Consider the following 20465-nt stretch of genomic DNA (forward strand, 5'->3'; position numbering starts at 1 on the left):
CATACTGGGTCGAGGGGTTCCATTCTGGGTCGAGGGGTTCCATTCTGGGTAGAAGGATTCCATACTGGGTAGAGTTGTTCCATACTGGGTAGAGGGGTTCCATACTGGGTCCAGGGGTTCCATACTGGGTCGTGTGGTTCCATACTGGGTCGAGGGATTCCATACTTGTTCGAGGGGTTTCCATACTGGGTCGAGGGGTTCCATTCTGGGTCGAGGGGTTCCATTCTGGGTAGAAGGATTCCATACTGGGTAGAGTTGTTCCATACTGGGTAGAGGGGTTCCATACTGGGTCCAGGGGTTCCATACTGGGTCGTGTGGGTCCATACTGGGTCGAGGGATTCCATACTTGTTCGAGGGGTTCCATACTGGGTAGAGTTGTTCCATACTGGGTAGAGGGGTTCCATACTGGGTCCAGGGGTTCCATACTGGGTCGTGTGGTTCCATACTGGGGCGAGGGGTTCCATACTGGATCGAGGGGTTCCATACTGGGTCGAGAGTTTTCCATACTGGATCGAGGGGTTCCATACTGGGTTGAGGGGTTCCATCCTGGGTCGAGGGGTTCCATACTTGTTTGAGGGGTTCCATACTGGGTAGAGGGGTTCCATTCTGTTTAGAGGGTTTCCATTCTGGGTCGAGGGGTTTCCATAATGGGTCGAGGGGTTTCATACTGGGTTGAGGGGTTCCATACTTGTTCGAGGGGTTCCATACTGGGTAGAGGGGTTCCATTCTGAGTAGAGGGTTTCCATTCTGGGTAGAGGGGTTCCATTCTGGGTAGAGGGTTTCCATTCTGGGTAGAGGGGTTCCATACTGGGCACAGGGTTTCCATACTGGGTCGAGGGGTTCCATACTGGGTAGAGGGTTTCCATTCTGGGTAGAAGGGTTTCCATACTGGGTCAGGAGGTTCCATACTGGGTCAGCAGGTTCCATACTGGGTCGAGGGGTTCCATACTGGGTAGAGGGGTTCCATTCTGGTTCGAGGGGTTCCATTCTGGGTCCAGGGCTTCTATACTGGATAGAAGGGTTCCATTCTGGGTAGAGGGGTTCCATACTGGGTAGGGGGGTTCCATACATGTTCAAGGGGTTCAATACTGGGTAGAGGGGTTCCATACTGGGTCCAGAGGTTAAATACTGGGTCGAGAGGTTCAATAATGGGTAGAAGGATTCCATACTGGGTCGAGGGGTTCCATACTGGGTAGAGGGTTTCCATACTGGGCCGAGGGGCTCCATACTGGGTTGAACGATTCCATACTTGTTCGAGGGGTTCCATTCCGCGTCGAGGGGTTCCATTCCGGTTCGAGGTGTTCCATACTGGGTCGAGGGGTTTCCATACTGGATCGAGGGTTTCCATACCGGGTAGAAGGGTTCCATACTGGATCGAGGGGTTCCATACTAGGGTTTCCATTCTGGGAAGAGGGGTTCCACACTGGGACGAGGGGTTCCATTCTGATTAAAGGGGTTCCATACTGGGTCCAGGGGTTCCATACTGGGTCGAAAAGGTTCCATAATGGGTAGAGTGGTTCCATAATGGATCGAGGGGTTCCATACTGGGTCGAGGGGTTCCATACTGGATCGAGGGGTTCCATTCCGGGTCGAGGGGTTCCATACTGGGTTGAGAGGTTTCCATACTGGATCGAGGGGTTCCATACCGGGTAGAAGGGTTCCATACTGTGTCGAGCGGTTCCATACTGGGTAGAGGGTTTCCATTCTGGGAACAGGGGTTCCATACCGGGTAGAGGGGTTCCATACTGGGTAGAAGGGTTTCCATACTGGGTCAGGAGGTTACCTCCTGGTTCGAGGGGTTCCATTCTGGGTCGAGGGCTTCTATACTGGGTAGAGGGGTTCCATTCTGGGTAGAGGGGTTCCATACTGGGTAGAGGGTTTCCATTCTGGGTAGACGGGTTCCATACTGGGTAGATGGGTTCTATACTGGGTCCAGGGGTTCCATACTGGGTCCAGGGGTTCCATACTGATTAGAGGGGTTCCATACTTGGTCCAGGGGTTCCATACTGAGTCGAGGGGTTCAATAATGGGTAGAGGTGTTCCATACTGGGTAGAGGGGTTCCATACTGGGTCCAGGCGTTCCATACCTGGTCCAGGGGTTCCATACTTGTTCGAGGGGTTCCATACTGGGTAGAGGGGTTCCATTCCGGGTATAGGGGTTCCATTCTGGGTCGAAGGGTTCCATTCTGGGTAGAAGGGTTCCATACTAGGTAGAGTTGTTCCATACTGGGTAGAGGGGTTCCATACTGGGTCCAGGGGTTCCATACTGTCTCGTGTGGTTCCATACTGGGCCGAGGGGTTCCATACTGGGTCGAGGGATTCCATACTTGTTCGAGGGGTTCCAAACTGTGTAGAAGGGTTCCATACTGGGTCGAGGGTTTCCATACTGGGTCGAGGGGTTCCATACTGATTAGAGGGCTTCCATACTGGGTCGAGGGGTTCAATACCTGGTCCAGGGGTTCCATTCTGGGTTGAGGGGTTCCATAATGGGTAGAGGGTTTCCATACTGGGTAGAAGGGTTCCATACTGGGTAGAGTTGTTCCATACTGGTTAGAGGGGTTCCATACTGGGTCCAGGGGTTCCATACTATCTCGTGTGGTTCCATACTAGGCCGAGGGGTTCCATACTGGTTCGAGGGATTCCATACTGGGTCGAGGGGTTCCATACTGATTAGAGGGCTTCCCTACTGGGTCGATGGGTTCCATACCTGGTCCAGGGGTTCCATACTGGGTCGAGGGGTTCCATAATGGGTAGAGGGTTTCCATACTGGGTCGAGGGGTTCCATACTGGGGCGAGGGGTTCCATACTGGATCGAGGGGTTCCATACTGGGACGAGGGGTTTCCATACTGGATCGAGGGGTTCCATACTCGGTCGTGGGGTTCCATACTGGGGCGAGTGGTTCCATACTTTTTCGAGGGGTTCCATACTGGGTAGAGGGGTTCCATTCTCGGTAGAGGGTTTCCATTCTGGGTAGAGGGGTTCCATACTGGGTAGAGGGGTTCCATACTGGGTAGAGGGTTTCCATACTGGGTCGAGGGTTTCCATACTGGGTCGAGGGTAGAGGGGTTCCAATACTGGGTAGAGGGTTTCCATACTTGGTCGAGGGGTTCCATACTTGGTCGAGGGGTTTCCATACTGGCTGAAGGGGTTCCATACTGGGTAGAAGGGTTCCATACTGGGTCGAAGGGTTCCATACTGGGTCGTGTGGTTCCATAATGGGTAGAGGTGTTCCATAATGGATCGAGGGGTTCTATACTGGGTCGAGGGGTTCCATACTGGATCGAGGGGTTCCATTCCGGGTCGAGGGGTTCCATACTGGGTCCAGGGGTTGCATACTGGTTCGAGAGGTTCCATAATGGGTAGAGGGGTTCCATACCGGGTAGAAGGGTTCCATAGTGGGTCTAGGGGTTCCAAACTGGGTAGAGGGTTTCCATTCTGGGAAGAGGGGTTCCATACCGGGTAGAAGGGTTCCATACTGGATTGAGGGGTTCCATACCGGGTATAAGGGTTCCATACTGGGTCGAGGGGTTCCATACTAGGTAGAGGGTTTCCATTCTGGGAAGAGGGGTTCCATACTGGGTCGAGAGGTTTCCATACTGGATCGAGGGGTTCCATACCGGGTAGAAGGGTTCAATACTGGATCGAGGGGTTCCATACCGGGTAGAAGGGTTCCATACCGGGTCGAGGGGTTCCATACTAGGTAGAGGGTTTCCATTCTGGGAAGAGGGGTTCCACAATGGGACGAGGGTTTCCATTCTGATTAAAGGGGTTCCATACTGGGTCCAGGGGTTCCATACTGGGTCGAGAGGTTCCATAATGGGTAGAGGGGTTCCATAATGGATCGAGGGGTTCCATACTGGGTCGAGGGGTTCCATACTGGATCGAGGGGTTCCATTCCGGGTCGAGGGGTTCCATACTGGGTCGAGAGGTTTCCATACTGGATCGAGGGGTTCCAAACCGGGTAGAAGGGTTCCATACTGGGTCGAGGGGTTCCATACTGGGTAGAGGGTTTCCATTCTGGGAAGAGGGGTTCCAGATTGGGTAGAGGGGTTCCATACTGGGTAGAAGGGTTTCCATACTGGGTCAGGAGGTTACATTCTGGTTCGAGGGGTTCCAATCTGGGTGGAGGGCTTCTATACTGGGTAGAGGGGTTCCATTCTGGGTAGAGGGGTTCCATACTGGGTAGAGGGTTTCCATTCTGGGTAGAGGGGTTCCATACTGGGTAGATTGGTTCTATACTGGGTCCAGGGGTTCCATACTGGGTCCAGGGGTTCCATACTGATTAGAGGGGTTCCATACTGGGTCCAGGGGTTCCATACTGGGTCGAGGGGTTCCATAATGGGTAGAGGTGTTCCATACTGGGTAGAGGGGTCCATACTGGGTCCAGGCGTTCCATACCTGGTCCAGGGGTTCCATACTTGTTCGAGGGGTTGCATACTGGGTAGATGGGTTCCATTCCGGGTATAGGGGTTCCATTCTGGGTCGAGGGGTTCCATTCTGGGTAGAAGGGTTCCATACTAGGTAGAGTTGTTCCATACTGGGTCCAGGGGTTCCATACTGTCTCGTGTGGTTCCATACTGGGCCGAAGGTTTCCATACTGGTTCGAGGGATGCAATACTTGTTCGAGGGGTTCCAAACTGTGTAGAAGGGTTCCATACTGGGTCGAGGGGTTCCATACTGATTAGAGGGCTTCCATACTGGGTCGAGGGGTTCCATACTGGGTAGAAGGGTTCCATACCTGGTCCAGGGGTTCCATACTTGTTCGAGGGGTTCCATACTGGGTAGAGGGGTTCCATTCCGGGTATAGGGGTTCCATACTGGGTCGAGGGTTTCCATACTGGGTCGAGGGGTTCCATACCTGGTCCAGGGGTTCCATACTGGGCCGAGGGGTTCCATACTGGGTCGAGGGTTTCCATACTGGGTAGAAGGGTTCCATACCTGGTCCAGGGGTTCCATACTTGTTCGAGGGGTTCCATACTGGGTAGAGGGGTTCCATTCCGGGTATAGGGGTTCCATTCTGGGTCGAGGGGTTCCATTCTGGGTAGAAGGGTTCCATACCTGGTCCAGGGGTTCCATACTTGTTTGAGGGGTTCCATACTGGGTGGAGGGGTTCCATTCCGGGTATAGGGGTTCCATACTGGGTCGAGGGGTTCCATACTGATTAGAGGGCCTACATACTGGGTCTAGGGGTTCCATACCTGGTCCAGGGGTTCCATACTGGGCCGAGGGGTTCCATACTGGGTCGAGGGATTCCATACTTGTTCGAGGGGTTCCAAACTGTGTAGAAGGGTTCCATACTGGGTCGAGGGTTTCCATACTGGGTCGAGGGGTTCCATACTGATTAGAGGGTTTCCATACTGGGTCGAGGGTTTCCATACCTGGTCCAGGGGTTCCATACTGGGTAGAGGGTTTCCATAATGGGTAGAGGGTTTCCATCCTGGGTAGAAGGCTTCCATACTGGGTAGAGTTGTTCCATACTGGGTAGAGGGGTTCCATACTGGGTCCAGGGGTTCCATACTGTCTCGTGTGGTTCCATACTAGGCCGAGGGGTTCCATACTGGGTCGAGGGATTCCATACTGGGTCGAGGGGTTCCATACTGATTACAGGGCTTCCATACTGGGTCGAGGGGTTCCATACCTGGTCCAGGGGTTCCATACTGGGTCGAGGGGTTCCATAATGGGTATAGGGTTTCCATACTGGGTCGAGGGGTTCCATACTGGGGCGAGGGGTTCCATACTGGATCGATCGGTTCCATACTGGGACGAGGGGTTTCCATACTGGATCGAGGGGTTCCATACTCGGTCGTGGGGTTCCATACTGGGGCGAGTGGTTCCATACTTGTTCGAGGGGTTCCATACTGGGTAGAGGGTTTCCATTCTGGGAACAGGGGTTCCATACCGGGTAGAGGGGTTCCATACTGGGTAGAAGGGTTTCCATACTGGGTCAGGAGGTTACCTCCTGGTTCGAGGGGTTCCATTCTGGGTCGAGGGCTTCTATACTGGGTAGAGGGGTTCCATTCTGGGTAGAGGGGTTCCATACTGGGTAGAGGGTTTCCATTCTGGGTAGACGGGTTCCATACTGGGTAGATGGGTTCTATACTGGGTCCAGGGGTTCCATACTGGGTCCAGGGGTTCCATACTGATTAGAGGGGTTCCATACTGGGTCCAGGGGTTCCATACTGAGTCAAGGGGTTCAATAATGGGTAGAGGTGTTCCATACTGGGTAGAGGGGTTCCATACCTGGTCCAGGGGTTCCATACTTGTTCGAGGGGTTCCATACTGGGTAGAGGGGTTCCATTCCGGGTATAGGGGTTCCATTCTGGGTCGAAGGGTTCCATTCTGGGTAGAAGGGTTCCATACTAGGTAGAGTTGTTCCATACTGGGTAGAGGGGTTCCATACTGGGTCCAGGGGTTCCATACTGTCTCGTGTGGTTCCATACTGGGCCGAGGGGTTCCATACTGGGTCGAGGGATTCCATACTTGTTCGAGGGGTTCCAAACTGTGTAGAAGGGTTCCATACTGGGTCGAGGGTTTCCATACTGGGTCGAGGGGTTCCATACTGATTAGAGGGCTTCCATACTGAGTCGAGGGGTTCCATACCTGGTCCAGGGGTTCCATACTGGGTTGAGGGGTTCCATAATGGGTAGAGGGTTTCCATACTGTGTAGAAGGGTTCCATACTGGGTAGAGTTGTTCCATACTGGTTCGAGGGATTCCATACTGGGTCGAGGGGTTCCATACTGATTAGAGGGCTTCCCTACTGGGTCGAGGGGTTCCATACCTGGTCCAGGGGTTCCATACTGGGTCGAGGGGTTCCATAATGGGTAGAGGGTTTCCATACTGGGTCGAGGGGTTCCATACTGGGTCGAGGGGTTTCCATACTGGGTCGAGGGGTTCCATTCTGGGTCGAGGGGTTCCATTCTGGGTAGAAGGATTCCATACTGGGTAGAGTTGTTCCATACTGGGTAGAGGGGTTCCATACTGGGTCCAGGGGTTCCATACTGGGTCGTGTGGTTCCATACTGGGTCGAGGGATTCCATACTTGTTCGAGGGGTTTCCATACTGGGTCGAGGGGTTCCATTCTGGGTCGAGGGGTTCCATTCTGGGTAGAAGGATTCCATACTGGGTAGAGTTGTTCCATACTGGGTAGAGGGGTTCCATACTGGGTCCAGGGGTTCCATACTGGGTCGTGTGGGTCCATACTGGGTCGAGGGATTCCATACTTGTTCGAGGGGTTCCATACTGGGTAGAGTTGTTCCATACTGGGTAGAGGGGTTCCATACTGGGTCCAGGGGTTCCATACTGGGTCGTGTGGTTCCATACTGGGGCGAGGGGTTCCATACTGGATCGAGGGGTTCCATACTGGGTCGAGAGTTTTCCATACTGGATCGAGGGGTTCCATACTGGGTTGAGGGGTTCCATCCTGGGTCGAGGGGTTCCATACTTGTTTGAGGGGTTCCATACTGGGTAGAGGGGTTCCATTCTGTTTAGAGGGTTTCCATTCTGGGTCGAGGGGTTTCCATAATGGGTCGAGGGGTTTCATACTGGGTTGAGGGGTTCCATACTTGTTCGAGGGGTTCCATACTGGGTAGAGGGGTTCCATTCTGAGTAGAGGGTTTCCATTCTGGGTAGAGGGGTTCCATTCTGGGTAGAGGGTTTCCATTCTGGGTAGAGGGGTTCCATACTGGGCACAGGGTTTCCATACTGGGTCGAGGGGTTCCATACTGGGTAGAGGGTTTCCATTCTGGGTAGAAGGGTTTCCATACTGGGTCAGGAGGTTCCATACTGGGTCAGCAGGTTCCATACTGGGTCGAGGGGTTCCATACTGGGTAGAGGGGTTCCATTCTGGTTCGAGGGGTTCCATTCTGGGTCCAGGGCTTCTATACTGGATAGAAGGGTTCCATTCTGGGTAGAGGGGTTCCATACTGGGTAGGGGGGTTCCATACATGTTCAAGGGGTTCAATACTGGGTAGAGGGGTTCCATACTGGGTCCAGAGGTTAAATACTGGGTCGAGAGGTTCAATAATGGGTAGAAGGATTCCATACTGGGTCGAGGGGTTCCATACTGGGTAGAGGGTTTCCATACTGGGCCGAGGGGCTCCATACTGGGTTGAACGATTCCATACTTGTTCGAGGGGTTCCATTCCGCGTCGAGGGGTTCCATTCCGGTTCGAGGTGTTCCATACTGGGTCGAGGGGTTTCCATACTGGATCGAGGGGTTCCATTCTGGGTAGAAGGATTCCATACTGGGTAGAGTTGTTCCATACTGGGTAGAGGGGTTCCATACTGGGTCCAGGGGTTCCATACTGGGTCGTGTGGGTCCATACTGGGTCGAGGGATTCCATACTTGTTCGAGGGGTTCCATACTGGGTAGAGTTGTTCCATACTGGGTAGAGGGGTTCCATACTGGGTCCAGGGGTTCCATACTGGGTCGTGTGGTTCCATACTGGGGCGAGGGGTTCCATACTGGATCGAGGGGTTCCATACTGGGTCGAGAGTTTTCCATACTGGATCGAGGGGTTCCATACTGGGTTGAGGGGTTCCATCCTGGGTCGAGGGGTTCCATACTTGTTCGAGGGGTTCCATACTGGGTAGAGGGGTTCCATTCTGTTTAGAGGGTTTCCATTCTGGGTCGAGGGGTTTCCATAATGGGTCGAGGGGTTTCATACTGGGTTGAGGGGTTCCATACTTGTTCGAGGGGTTCCATACTGGGTAGAGGGGTTCCATTCTGAGTAGAGGGTTTCCATTCTGGGTAGAGGGGTTCCATTCTGGGTAGAGGGTTTCCATTCTGGGTAGAGGGGTTCCATACTGGGCACAGGGTTTCCATACTGGGTCGAGGGGTTCCATACTGGGTAGAGGGTTTCCATTCTGGGTAGAAGGGTTTCCATACTGGGTCAGGAGGTTCCATACTGGGTCAGCAGGTTCCATACTGGGTCGAGGGGTTCCATACTGGGTAGAGGGGTTCCATTCTGGTTCGAGGGGTTCCATTCTGGGTCCAGGGCTTCTATACTGGATAGAAGGGTTCCATTCTGGGTAGAGGGGTTCCATACTGGGTAGGGGGGTTCCATACATGTTCAAGGGGTTCAATACTGGGTAGAGGGGTTCCATACTGGGTCCAGAGGTTAAATACTGGGTCGAGAGGTTCAATAATGGGTAGAACGATTCCATACTTGTTCGAGGGGTTCCATTCCGCGTCGAGGGGTTCCATTCCGGTTCGAGGTGTTCCATACTGGGTCGAGGGGTTTCCATACTGGATCGAGGGTTTCCATACCGGGTAGAAGGGTTCCATACTGGATCGAGGGGTTCCATACTAGGTAGAGGGTTTCCATTCTGGGAAGAGGGGTTCCACACTGGGACGAGGGGTTCCATTCTGATTAAAGGGGTTCCATACTGGGTCCAGGAGTTCCATACTGGGTCGAAAAGGTTCCATAATGGGTAGAGTGGTTCCATAATGGATCGAGGGGTTCCATACTGGGTCGAGGGGTTCCATACTGGATCGAGGAGTTCCATTCCGGGTCGAGGGGTTCCATACTGGGTTGAGAGGTTTCCATACTGGATCGAGGGGTTCCATACCGGGTAGAAGGGTTCCATACTGTGTCGAGCGGTTCCATACTGGGTAGAGGGTTTCCATTCTGGGAACAGGGGTTCCATACCGGGTAGAGGGGTTCCATACTGGGTAGAAGGGTTTCCATACTGGGTCAGGAGGTTACCTCCTGGTTCGAGGGGTTCCATTCTGGGTCGAGGGCTTCTATACTGGGTAGAGGGGTTCCATTCTGGGTAGAGGGGTTCCATACTGGGTAGAGGGTTTCCATTCTGGGTAGACGGGTTCCATACTGGGTAGATGGGTTCTATACTGGGTCCAGGGGTTCCATACTGGGTCCAGGGGTTCCATACTGATTAGAGGGGTTCCATACTTGGTCCAGGGGTTCCATACTGAGTCGAGGGGTTCAATAATGGGTAGAGGTGTTCCATACTGGGTAGAGGGGTTCCATACTGGGTCCAGGCGTTCCATACCTGGTCCAGGGGTTCCATACTTGTTCGAGGGGTTCCATACTGGGTAGAGGGGTTCCATTCCGGGTATAGGGGTTCCATTCTGGGTCGAAGGGTTCCATTCTGGGTAGAAGGGTTCCATACTAGGTAGAGTTGTTCCATACTGGGTAGAGGGGTTCCATACTGGGTCCAGGGGTTCCATACTGTCTCGTGTGGTTCCATACTGGGCCGAGGGGTTCCATACTGGGTCGAGGGATTCCATACTTGTTCGAGGGGTTCCAAACTGTGTAGAAGGGTTCCATACTGGGTCGAGGGTTTCCATACTGGGTCGAGGGGTTCCATACTGATTAGAGGGCTTCCATACTGGGTCGAGGGGTTCAATACCTGGTCCAGGGGTTCCATTCTGGGTTGAGGGGTTCCATAATGGGTAGAGGGTTTCCATACTGGGTAGAAGGGTTCCATACTGGGTAGAGTTGTTCCATACTGGTTAGAGGGGTTCCATACTGGGTCCAGGGGTTCCATACTATCTCGTGTGGTTCCATACTAGGCCGAGGGGTTCCATACTGGTTCGAGGGATTCCATACTGGGTCGAGGGGTTCCATACTGATTAGAGGGCTTCCCTACTGGGTCGATGGGTTCCATACCTGGTCCAGGGGTTCCATACTGGGTCGAGGGGTTCCATAATGGGTAGAGGGTTTCCATACTGGGTCGAGGGGTTCCATACTGGGGCGAGGGGTTCCATACTGGATCGAGGGGTTCCATACTGGGACGAGGGGTTTCCATACTGGATCGAGGTGTTCCATACTCGGTCGTGGGGTTCCATACTGGGGCGAGTGGTTCCATACTTTTTCGAGGGGTTCCATACTGGGTAGAGGGGTTCCATTCTGGGTAGAGGGTTTCCATTCTGGGTAGAAGGGTTCCATACTGGGTAGAGGGGTTCCATACTGGGTAGAGGGTTTCCATACTGGGTCGAGGGTTTCCATACTGGGTCGAGGGTAGAGGGGTTCCAATACTGGGTAGAGGGTTTCCATACTTGGTCGAGGGGTTCCATACTTGGTCGAGCGGTTCCATACTGGATCGAGGGGTTCAATACTTGGTCGAGGGGTTTCCATACTGGCTGAAGGGGTTCCATACTGGGTAGAAGGGTTCCATACTGGGTCGAAGGGTTCCATACTGGGTCGTGTGGTTCCATAATGGGTAGAGGTGTTCCATAATGGATCGAGGGGTTCTATACTGGGTCGAGGGGTTCCATACTGGATCGAGGGGTTCCATTCCGGGTCGAGGGGTTCCATACTGGGTCCAGGGGTTGCATACTGGTTCGAGAGGTTCCATAATGGGTAGAGGGGTTCCATACCGGGTAGAAGGGTTCCATAGTGGGTCGAGGGGTTCCAAACTGGGTAGAGGGTTTCCATTCTGGGAAGAGGGGTTCCATACCGCGTAGAAGGGTTCCATACTGGATTGAGGGGTTCCATACCGGGTATAAGGGTTCCATACTGGGTCGAGGGGTTCCATACTAGGTAGAGGGTTTCCATTCTGGGAAGAGGGGTTCCATACTGGGTCGAGAGGTTTCCATACTGGATCGAGGGGTTCCATACCGGGTAGAAGGGTTCCATACTGGATCGAGGGGTTCCATACCGGGTAGAAGGGTTCCATACCGGGTCGAGGGGTTCCATACTAGGTAGAGGGTTTCCATTCTGGGAAGAGGGGTTCCACAATGGGACGAGGGTTTCCATTCTGATTAAAGGGGTTCCATACTGGGTCCAGGGGTTCCATACTGGGTCGAGAGGTTCCATAATGGGTAGAGGGGTTCCATAATGGATCGAGGGGTTCCATACTGGGTCGAGGGGTTCCATACTGGATCGAGGGGTTCCATTCCGGGTCGAGGGGTTCCATACTGGGTCGAGAGGTTTCCATACTGGATCGAGGGGTTCCAAACCGGGTAGAAGGGTTCCATACTGGGTCGAGGGGTTCCATACTGGGTAGAGGGTTTCCATTCTGGGAAGAGGGGTTCCAGATTGGGTAGAGGGGTTCCATACTGGGTAGAAGGGTTTCCATACTGGGTCAGGAGGTTACATTCTGGTTCGAGGGGTTCCAATCTGGGTGGAGGGCTTCTATACTGGGTAGAGGGGTTCCATTCTGGGTAGAGGGGTTCCATACTGGGTAGAGGGTTTCCATTCTGGGTAGAGGGGTTCCATACTGGGTAGATGGGTTCTATACTGGGTCCAGGGGTTCCATACTGGGTCCAGGGGTTCCATACTGATTAGAGGGGTTCCATACTGGGTCCAGGGGTTCCATACTGGGTCGAGGGGTTCCATAATGGGTAGAGGTGTTCCATACTGGGTAGAGGGGTCCATACTGGGTCCAGGCGTTCCATACCTGGTCCAGGGGTTCCATACTTGTTCGAGGGGTTGCATACTGGGTAGATGGGTTCCATTCCGGGTATAGGGGTTCCATTCTGGGTCGAGGGGTTCCATTCTGGGTAGAAGGGTTCCATACTAGGTAGAGTTGTTCCATACTGGGTCCAGGGGTTCCATACTGTCTCGTGTGGTTCCATACTAGGTAGAGGGTTTCCATTCTGGGAAGAGGGGTTCCACAATGGGACGAGGGTTTCCATTCTGATTAAAGGGGTTCCATACTGGGTCCAGGGGTTCCATACTGGGTCGAGAGGTTCCATAATGGGTAGAGGGGTTCCATAATGGATCGAGGGGTTCCATACTGGGTCGAGGGGTTCCATACTGGATCGAGGGGTTCCATTCCGGGTCGAGGGGTTCCATACTGGGTCGAGAGGTTTCCATACTGGATCGAGGGGTTCCAAACCGGGTAGAAGGGTTCCATACTGGGTCGAGGGGTTCCATACTGGGTAGAGGGTTTCCATTCTGGGAAGAGGGGTTCCAGATTGGGTAGAGGGGTTCCATACTGGGTAGAAGGGTTTCCATACTGGGTCAGGAGGTTACATTCTGGTTCGAGGGGTTCCAATCTGGGTGGAGGGCTTCTATACTGGGTAGAGGGGTTCCATTCTGGGTAGAGGGGTTCCATACTGGGTAGAGGGTTTCCATTCTGGGTAGAGGGGTTCCATACTGGGTAGATGGGTTCTATACTGGGTCCAGGGGTTCCATACTGGGTCCAGGGGTTCCATACTGATTAGAGGGGTTCCATACTGGGTCCAGGGGTTCCATACTGGGTCGAGGGGTTCCATAATGGGTAGAGGTGTTCCATACTGGGTAGAGGGGTCCATACTGGGTCCAGGCGTTCCATACCTGGTCCAGGGGTTCCATACTTGTTCGAGGGGTTGCATACTGGGTAGATGGGTTCCATTCCGGGTATAGGGGTTCCATTCTGGGTCGAGGGGTTCAATTCTGGGTAGAAGGGTTCCATACTAGGTAGAGTTGTTCCATACTGGGTCCAGGGGTTCCATACTGTCTCGTGTGGTTCCATACTGGGCCGAGGGTTTCCATACTGGTTCGAGGGATGCAATACTTGTTCGAGGGGTTCCAAACTGTGTAGAAGGGTTCCATACTGGGTCGAGGGGTTCCATACTGATTAGAGGGCTTCCATACTGGGTCGAGGGGTTCCATACAGGGTAGAAGGGTTCCATACCTGGTCCAGGGGTTCCATACTTGTTTGAGGGGTTCCATACTGGGTAGAGGGGTTCCATTCCGGGTATAGGGGTTCCATTCTGGGTCGAGGGGTTCCATTCTGGGTAGAAGGGTTCCATACTAGGTAGAGTTGTTCCATACTGGGTAGAGGGGTTCCATACTGGGTCCAGGGGTTCCATACTGTCTCGTGTGGTTCCATACTGGGCCGAGGGTTTCCATAATGGGTCGAGGGATGCAATACTTGTTCGAGGGGTTCCAAACTGTGTAGAAGGGTTCCATACTGGGTCGAGGGTTTCCATACTGGGTCGAGGGGTTCCATACTGATTAGAGGTCCTACATACTGGGTCGAGGGGTTCCATACCTGGTCCAGGGGTTCCATACTGGGCCGAGGGGTTCCATACTGGGTCGAGGGTTTCCATACTGGGTAGAAGGGTTCCATACCTGGTCCAGGGGTTCCATACTTGTTCGAGGGGTTCCATACTGGGTAGAGGGGTTCCATTCCGGGTATAGGGGTTCCATTCTGGGTCGAGGGGTTCCATTCTGGGTAGAAGGGTTCCATACCTGGTCCAGGGGTTCCATACTTGTTTGAGGGGTTCCATTCTGGGTAGAGGGGTTCCATTCCGGGTATAGGGGTTCCATACTGGGTCGAGGGGTTCCATACTGATTAGAGGGCCTACATACTGGGTCTAGGGGTTCCATACCTGGTCCAGGGGTTCCATACTGGGCCGAGGGGTTCCATACTGGGTCGAGGGATTCCATACTTGTTCGAGGGGTTCCAAACTGTGTAGAAGGGTTCCATACTGGGTCGAGGGTTTCCATACTGGGTCGAGGGGTTCCATACTGATTAGAGGGTTTCCATACTGGGTCGAGGGTTTCCATACCTGGCCCAGGGGTTCCATACTGGGTAGAGGGTTTCCATAATGGGTAGAGGGTTTCCATACTGGGTAGAAGGCTTCCATACTGGGTAGAGTTGTTCCATACTGGGTAGAGGGGTTCCATACTGGGTCCAGGGGTTCCATACTGTCTCGTGTGGTTCCATACTAGGCCGAGGGGTTCCATACTGGGTCGAGGGATTCCATACTGGGTCGAGGGGTTCCATACTGATTACAGGGCTTCCATACTGGGTCGAGGGGTTCCATACCTGGTCCAGGGGTTCCATACTGGGTCGAGGGGTTCCATAATGGGTATAGGGTTTCCATACTGGGTCGAGGGGTTCCATACTGGGGCGAGGGGTTCCATACTGGATCGATCGGTTCCATACTGGGACGAGGGGTTTCCATAATGGATCGAGGGGTTCCATACTCGGTCGTGGGGTTCCATACTGGGGCGAGTGGTTCCATACTTGTTCGAGGGGTTCCATACTGGGTAGAGGGGTTCCATTCTGGGTAGAGGGTTTCCATTCTGGGTAGAGGGGTTCCATACTGGGCAGAGGGGTTCCATACTGGGTAGAGGGTTTCTATACTGGGGCGCGGGTTTCCATACTGGGTCGAGGGTAGAGGGGTTCCAATACTGGGCAGAGGGTTTCCATACTGGGTCGAGGGGTTCCATACTTGGTCGAGCGGTTCCATACTGGATCGAGGGGTTCAATACTTGGTCGAGGGGTTTCCATACTGGCTGAAGGGGTTCCATACTGGGTAGAAGGGTTCCATACTGGGTCGAAGGGTTCCATACTGGGTCGTGTGGTTCCATACTGGTTCGAGGGGTTCCATACTGGGTGAAGGGGTTCCATACTGGATCCAGGGGTTCCATACTGGGTCGAGGGGTTCCATACCGGGTAGAAGGGTTCCATACTGGGTCGAGGGGTTCCATACCGGGTAGAGGGTTTCCATTCTGGGAAGAGGGGTTCCATACTGGGTAGAGGGTTTCCATTCTGGGAAGAGGGGTTCCAGACTGGGTAGAGAGGTTCCATACTGGGTCCAGGGGTTCCATACTGGGTAGAGGGTTTCCATTCTGGGAAGAGGGGTTCCAGACTGGGTAGAGGGGTTCCAAACTGGGTAGAAGGGTTTCCATACTGGGTCAGGAGGTTACATTCTGGTTCGAGGGGTTCCATTCTGGGTCGAGGGCTTCTATACTGGGTAGAGGGGTTCCATTCTGGGTAGAGGGGTTCCATACTGGGTAGAGGGTTTCCATTCTGGGTAGAGGGGTTCCATACTGGGTAGATGGGTTCCATACTGGGTCGAGGGATTCCATACTTGTTTGTGGGGTTCCAAACTGTGTAGAAGGGTTCCATACTGGGTTGAGGGTTTCCATACTGGGTCGAGGGGTTCCATACTGATTAGAGGACTTCCATACTGGGTCGAGGGGTTCAATACCTGGTCCAGGGGTTCCATACTGGGTTGAGGGGTTCCATAATGGGTAGAAGGGTTCCATACTGGGTAGAGTTGTTCCATACTGGGTAGAGGGGTTCCATACTGGGCAGAGGGGTTCCATACTGGGTAGAGGGTTTCCATACTGGGTCGAGGGTTTCCATACTGGGTTGAGGGTAGAGGGGTTCCAATACTGGGTAGAGGGTTTCCATACTGGGTCGATGGGTTCCGTACTTGGTCGAGCGGTTCCATACTGGATCGAGGGGTTCAATACTTGGTCGAGGGGTTTCCATACTGGCTGAAGGGGTTCCATACTGGGTAGAAGGGTTCCATACTGGGTTGAAGGGTTCCATACTGGGTCATGTGGTTCCATAATGGGTAGAGGGGTTCCATAATGGATTGAGGGGTTCCATACTGGGTCGAGGGGTTCCATACTGTATCGAGGGGTTCCATTCCGGGTCGAGGGGTTCCATACTGGGTCCAGGGGTTCCATTCTGGGTCGAGAAGGTTCCATAATGTGTAGAGGGGTTCCATAATGGATCGAGGGGTTCCATACTTGGTTGAGGGGTTCCATACTGGATCGAGGGGTTCCATTCTGGGTCGAGGGGTTCCATACTGGGTCGAGAGGTTTCCATACTGGATCGAGGGGTTCCATACCGGGTAGAAGGGTTCCATACTGGGTCGAGGGGTTCCATACTGGGTAGAGGGTTTCCATTCTGGGAAGAGGGGTTCCATACCGGGTAGAAGGGTTCCATACTGGATCGAGGGGTTCCATACCGGGTAGAAGGGTTCCATACTGGGTCGAGGGGTTCCATACTAGGTAGAGGGTTTCCATTCTGGGAAGAGGGGTTCCATACTGGGTCGAGAGGTTTCCTTACTGGATCGAGGGGTTCCATACCGGGTAGAAGGGTTCCATACTGGATCGAGGGGTTCCATGCCGGGTAGAAGGGTTCCATACTGGGTCGAGGGGTTCCATACTAGGTAGAGGGTTGCCATTCTGGGAAGAGGGGTTCCACACTGGGACGAGGGGTTCCATTCTGATTAAAGGGGTTCCATACTGGGTCCAGGGGTTCCATACTGGGTCGAGAGGTTCCATAATGAGTAGAGGGGTTCCATAATGGATCGAGGGGTTCCATACTGGGTCGAGGGGTTCCATACTGGATCGAGGGGTTCCATTCCGGGTCGAGGGGTTCCATACTGGGTCGAGAGGTTTCCATACTGGATCGAGGGGTTCCATACCGGGTACAAGGGTTCCATACTGGGTCGAGGGGTTCCATACTGGGTAGAGGGTTTCCATTCTGGGAAGAGGGGTTCCAGACTGGGTAGAGGGGTTCCATAATGGGTAGAAGGGTTTCCATACTGGGTCAGGAGGTTTCATTCTGGGTCGAGGGGTTCCATACTGGGTAGAGGGTTTCCATTCTGGGTAGAGGGGTTCCAAACTGGGTAGATGGGTTCTTTACTGGGTCCAGGGGTTCCATACTGGGTCCAGGGGTTCCATACTGATTAGAGGGGTTCCATTCTGGGTCCAGGGGTTCCATACTGGGTCGAGGGGTTCCATAATGGGTAGAGGTTTTCCATACTGGGTAGAGGGGTTCCATGCTGGGTCCAGGGGTTCCGTTCTGGGTAAAGGGGTTCCAAACTGGGTCCAGGCGTTCCATACCTGGTTCAGGGGTTCCATACTTGTTTGAGGGGTTCCATACTGGGTAGAGGGGTTCCATTCCGGGTATAGGGGTTCCATTATGGGTCGAGGGGTTCCATTCTGGGTAGAAGGGTTCCATACTAGGTAGAGTTGTTCCATACTGGGTAGAGGGGTTCCATACTGGGTCCAGGGGTTCCATACTGTCTCGTGTGGTTCCATATTGGGTCGTGTGGTTCCATACTTGGTCGAGGGTTTCCATACTGGGTTGAGGGGTTCCATACTGATTAGAGGGCTTCCATACTGGGTCGAGGGGTTCCATACCTGGTCCAGTGGTTCCATACTGGGTTGAGGGGTTCCATAATGGGTAGAGGGTTTCCATACTGGGTAGAAGGGTTCCATACTGGGTAGAGTTGTTCCATACTGGGTAGAGGGGTTCCATACTGGGTCCAGGGGTTCCATACTGTCTCGAGTGGTTCCATACTAGGCCGAGGGGTTCCATACTGGGTCGAGGGATTCCATACCGGGTCGAGGGGTTCCATACTGATTAGAGGGCTTCCATACTGGGTCGAGGGGTTCCATACCTGGTCCAGGGGTTCCATACTGGGTCGAGGGGTTCCATAATGGGTAGAGGGTTTCCATACTTGTTCGAGGGGTTCCATACTGGGGCGAGGGGTTCCATACTGGATCGAGGGGTTCCATACTGGGACGAGGGGTATCCATACTGGATCGAGGGGTTCCATACTCAGTCGTGGGGTTCCATACTGGGGCGAGTGGTTCCACACTTGTTCGAGGGGTTCCATACTGGGTAGAGGGGTTCCATTCTGGGTAGAGGGTTTCCTTTCTGGGTAGAGGGGTTCCATACTGGGCAGAGGGGTTCCATACTGGGTAGAGGGTTTCCATACTGGATCGAGGGGTTCCATACTCGGTCGTGGGGTTCCATACTGGGGCGAGTGGTTCCATACTTGTTAAAGGGATTCCATACTGGGTAGAGGGGTTCCATTCTGGGTAGAGGGCTTCCATTCTGGGTCGAGGGGTTCCATTCTGGGTAGAAGGGTTCCATACTGGGTAGAGTTGTTCCATACTGGGTAGAGGGGTTGCATACTGGGTCCAGGGGTTCCATACTGGGTCGTGTGGTTCCATACTGGGTCGAGGGGTTCCATACCTGTTTCAGTGGTTCCATACTGGGTTGAGGGGTTCCATAATGGGTAGAGGGTTTCCATACTGGGTAGAAGGGTTCCATACTGGGTAGAGTTGTTCCATACTGGGTAGAGGGGTTCCATACTGGGTCCAGGGGTTCCATACTGTCTCGTGTGGTTCCATACTAGGCCGAGGGGTTCCATACTGGGTCGAGGGATTCCATACCGGGTCGAGGGGTTCCATACTGATTAGAGGGCTTCCATACTGGGTCGAGGGGTTCCATACCTGGTCCAAGGGTTCCATACTGGGTCGAGGGGTTCCATAATGGGTAGAGGGTTTCCATACTGGGTCGAGGGGTTCCATACTGGGGCGAGGGGTTCCATACTGGATCGAGGGGTTCCATACTGGGACGAGGGGTTTCCATACTGGATCGAGGGGTTCCATACTCGGTCGTGGGGTTCCATACTGGGGCGAGTGGTTCCACACTTGTTCGAGGGGTTCCATACTGGGTAGAGGGGTTCCATTCTGGGTAAAGGGTTTCCTTTCTGGGTCGTGTGGTTCCATACTGGGTCGAGGGGTTCCATACCTGTTTCAGTGGTTCCATACTGGGTTGAGGGGTTCCATAATGGGTAGAGGGTTTCCATACTGGGTAGAAGGGTTCCATACTGGGTAGAGTTGTTCCATACTGGGTAGAGGGGTTCCATACTGGGTCCAGGGGTTCCATACTGTCTCGTGGAGTTCCATACTGGGTCGAGGGGTTCCATAATGGGTAGAGGGTTTCCATACTGGGTCGAGGGGTTCCATACTGGGGCGAGGGGTTCCATACTGGATCGAGGGGTTCCATACTGGGACGAGGGGTTTCCATACTGGATCGAGGGGTTCCATACTCGGTCGTGGGGTTCCATACTGGGGCGAGTGGTTCCACACTTGTTCGAGGGGTTCCATACTGGGTAGAGGGGTTCCATTCTGGGTAAAGGGTTTCCTTTCTGGGTAGAGGGGTTCCATACTGGGCAGAGGGGTTCCATACTGGGTAGAGGGTTTCCATACTGGATCGAGGGGTTCCATACTCGGCCGTGGGGTTCCATACTGGGGCGAGTGGTTCCATACTTGTTAAAGGGATTCCATACTGGGTAGAGGGGTTCCATTCTGGGTAGAGGGGTTCCATTCTGGGTCGAGGGGTTCCATTCTGGGTAGAAGGGTTCCATACTGGGTAGAGTTGTTCCATACTGGGTAGAGGGGTTGCATACTGGGTTCAGGGGTTCCATACTGGGTCGTGTGGTTCCATACTGGGTCGAGGGATTCCATACTTGTTCGAGGGGTTCCATACTGGGTCGAAGGGTTCCATACTGGGTCGAGGGGTTCCATATTGGGGCTAGGGTTTCCATACTGATTAGAGGGGTTCCATACTGGGTCGAGGGGTTCCATACCGGGTCCTGGGGTTCAATAATGGGTCGAGGGGTTCCATAATGGGTAGAGGGTTTCCATACTGGGATGAGAAGTTCCATACTGGGGCGAGGGGTTCCATACTGGATCGAGGGGTTCCATACTGGGTCGAGGGGTTTCCATACTGGGTCGAAGGGTTCCATTCTGGGTCGAGGGGTTCCATTCTGGGTAGAAGGGTTCCATAATGGGTAGAGTTGTTCCATACTGGGTAGAGGGGTTCCATACTGGGTCCAGGGGTTCCATACTGGGTCGTGTGGTTCCATACTGGGTCGAGGGATTCCATACTTGTTCGAGGGGTTCCATGCTGGGTCGAAGGGTTCCATACTGGGTCGAGGGGTTCCATACTGGGTCGAG

General features: G+C 53.8%; 3 protein-coding genes across 3 annotated transcripts; all 3 read right to left on the bottom strand.

The window, feature by feature from the left end:
- Nucleotides 1-1142: 1142 nt before the first annotated feature.
- On the bottom strand, nt 1143-5437 carry LOC139389566 (DNA-directed RNA polymerase II subunit RPB1-like). The gene is made up of 6 exons (XM_071136384.1): nt 5200-5437; nt 4940-5098; nt 4241-4698; nt 3478-3717; nt 3138-3336; nt 1143-1966 (listed from the first exon to the last, which is right to left on the bottom strand). The coding sequence occupies exons 1-6, from the start codon at nt 5435-5437 to the stop codon at nt 1143-1145; spliced, it is 2118 nt and encodes a 705-aa protein (XP_070992485.1).
- Nucleotides 5438-5538: 101 nt separating this feature from the next.
- LOC139389567 (uncharacterized) lies at nt 5539-10072 on the bottom strand. The gene is made up of 6 exons (XM_071136385.1): nt 10015-10072; nt 9171-9893; nt 8931-9049; nt 8047-8226; nt 6482-6620; nt 5539-6140 (listed from the first exon to the last, which is right to left on the bottom strand). Exons 1-6 carry the CDS (start codon nt 10070-10072, stop codon nt 5539-5541), a joined length of 1821 nt encoding a protein of 606 aa, XP_070992486.1.
- A 7184-nt stretch (nt 10073-17256) lies between these two features.
- Nucleotides 17257-20254, bottom strand: LOC139389568 (DNA-directed RNA polymerase II subunit RPB1-like). The gene is made up of 4 exons (XM_071136386.1): nt 19515-20254; nt 18414-18712; nt 18173-18292; nt 17257-17951 (listed from the first exon to the last, which is right to left on the bottom strand). Exons 1-4 carry the CDS (start codon nt 20252-20254, stop codon nt 17257-17259), a joined length of 1854 nt encoding a protein of 617 aa, XP_070992487.1.
- Nucleotides 20255-20465: the final 211 nt, after the last annotated feature.

This window comes from Oncorhynchus clarkii, chromosome 30 (genome assembly GCF_045791955.1).
Source record: "Oncorhynchus clarkii lewisi isolate Uvic-CL-2024 chromosome 30, UVic_Ocla_1.0, whole genome shotgun sequence".
Taxonomy (NCBI): domain Eukaryota; kingdom Metazoa; phylum Chordata; class Actinopteri; order Salmoniformes; family Salmonidae; genus Oncorhynchus; species Oncorhynchus clarkii.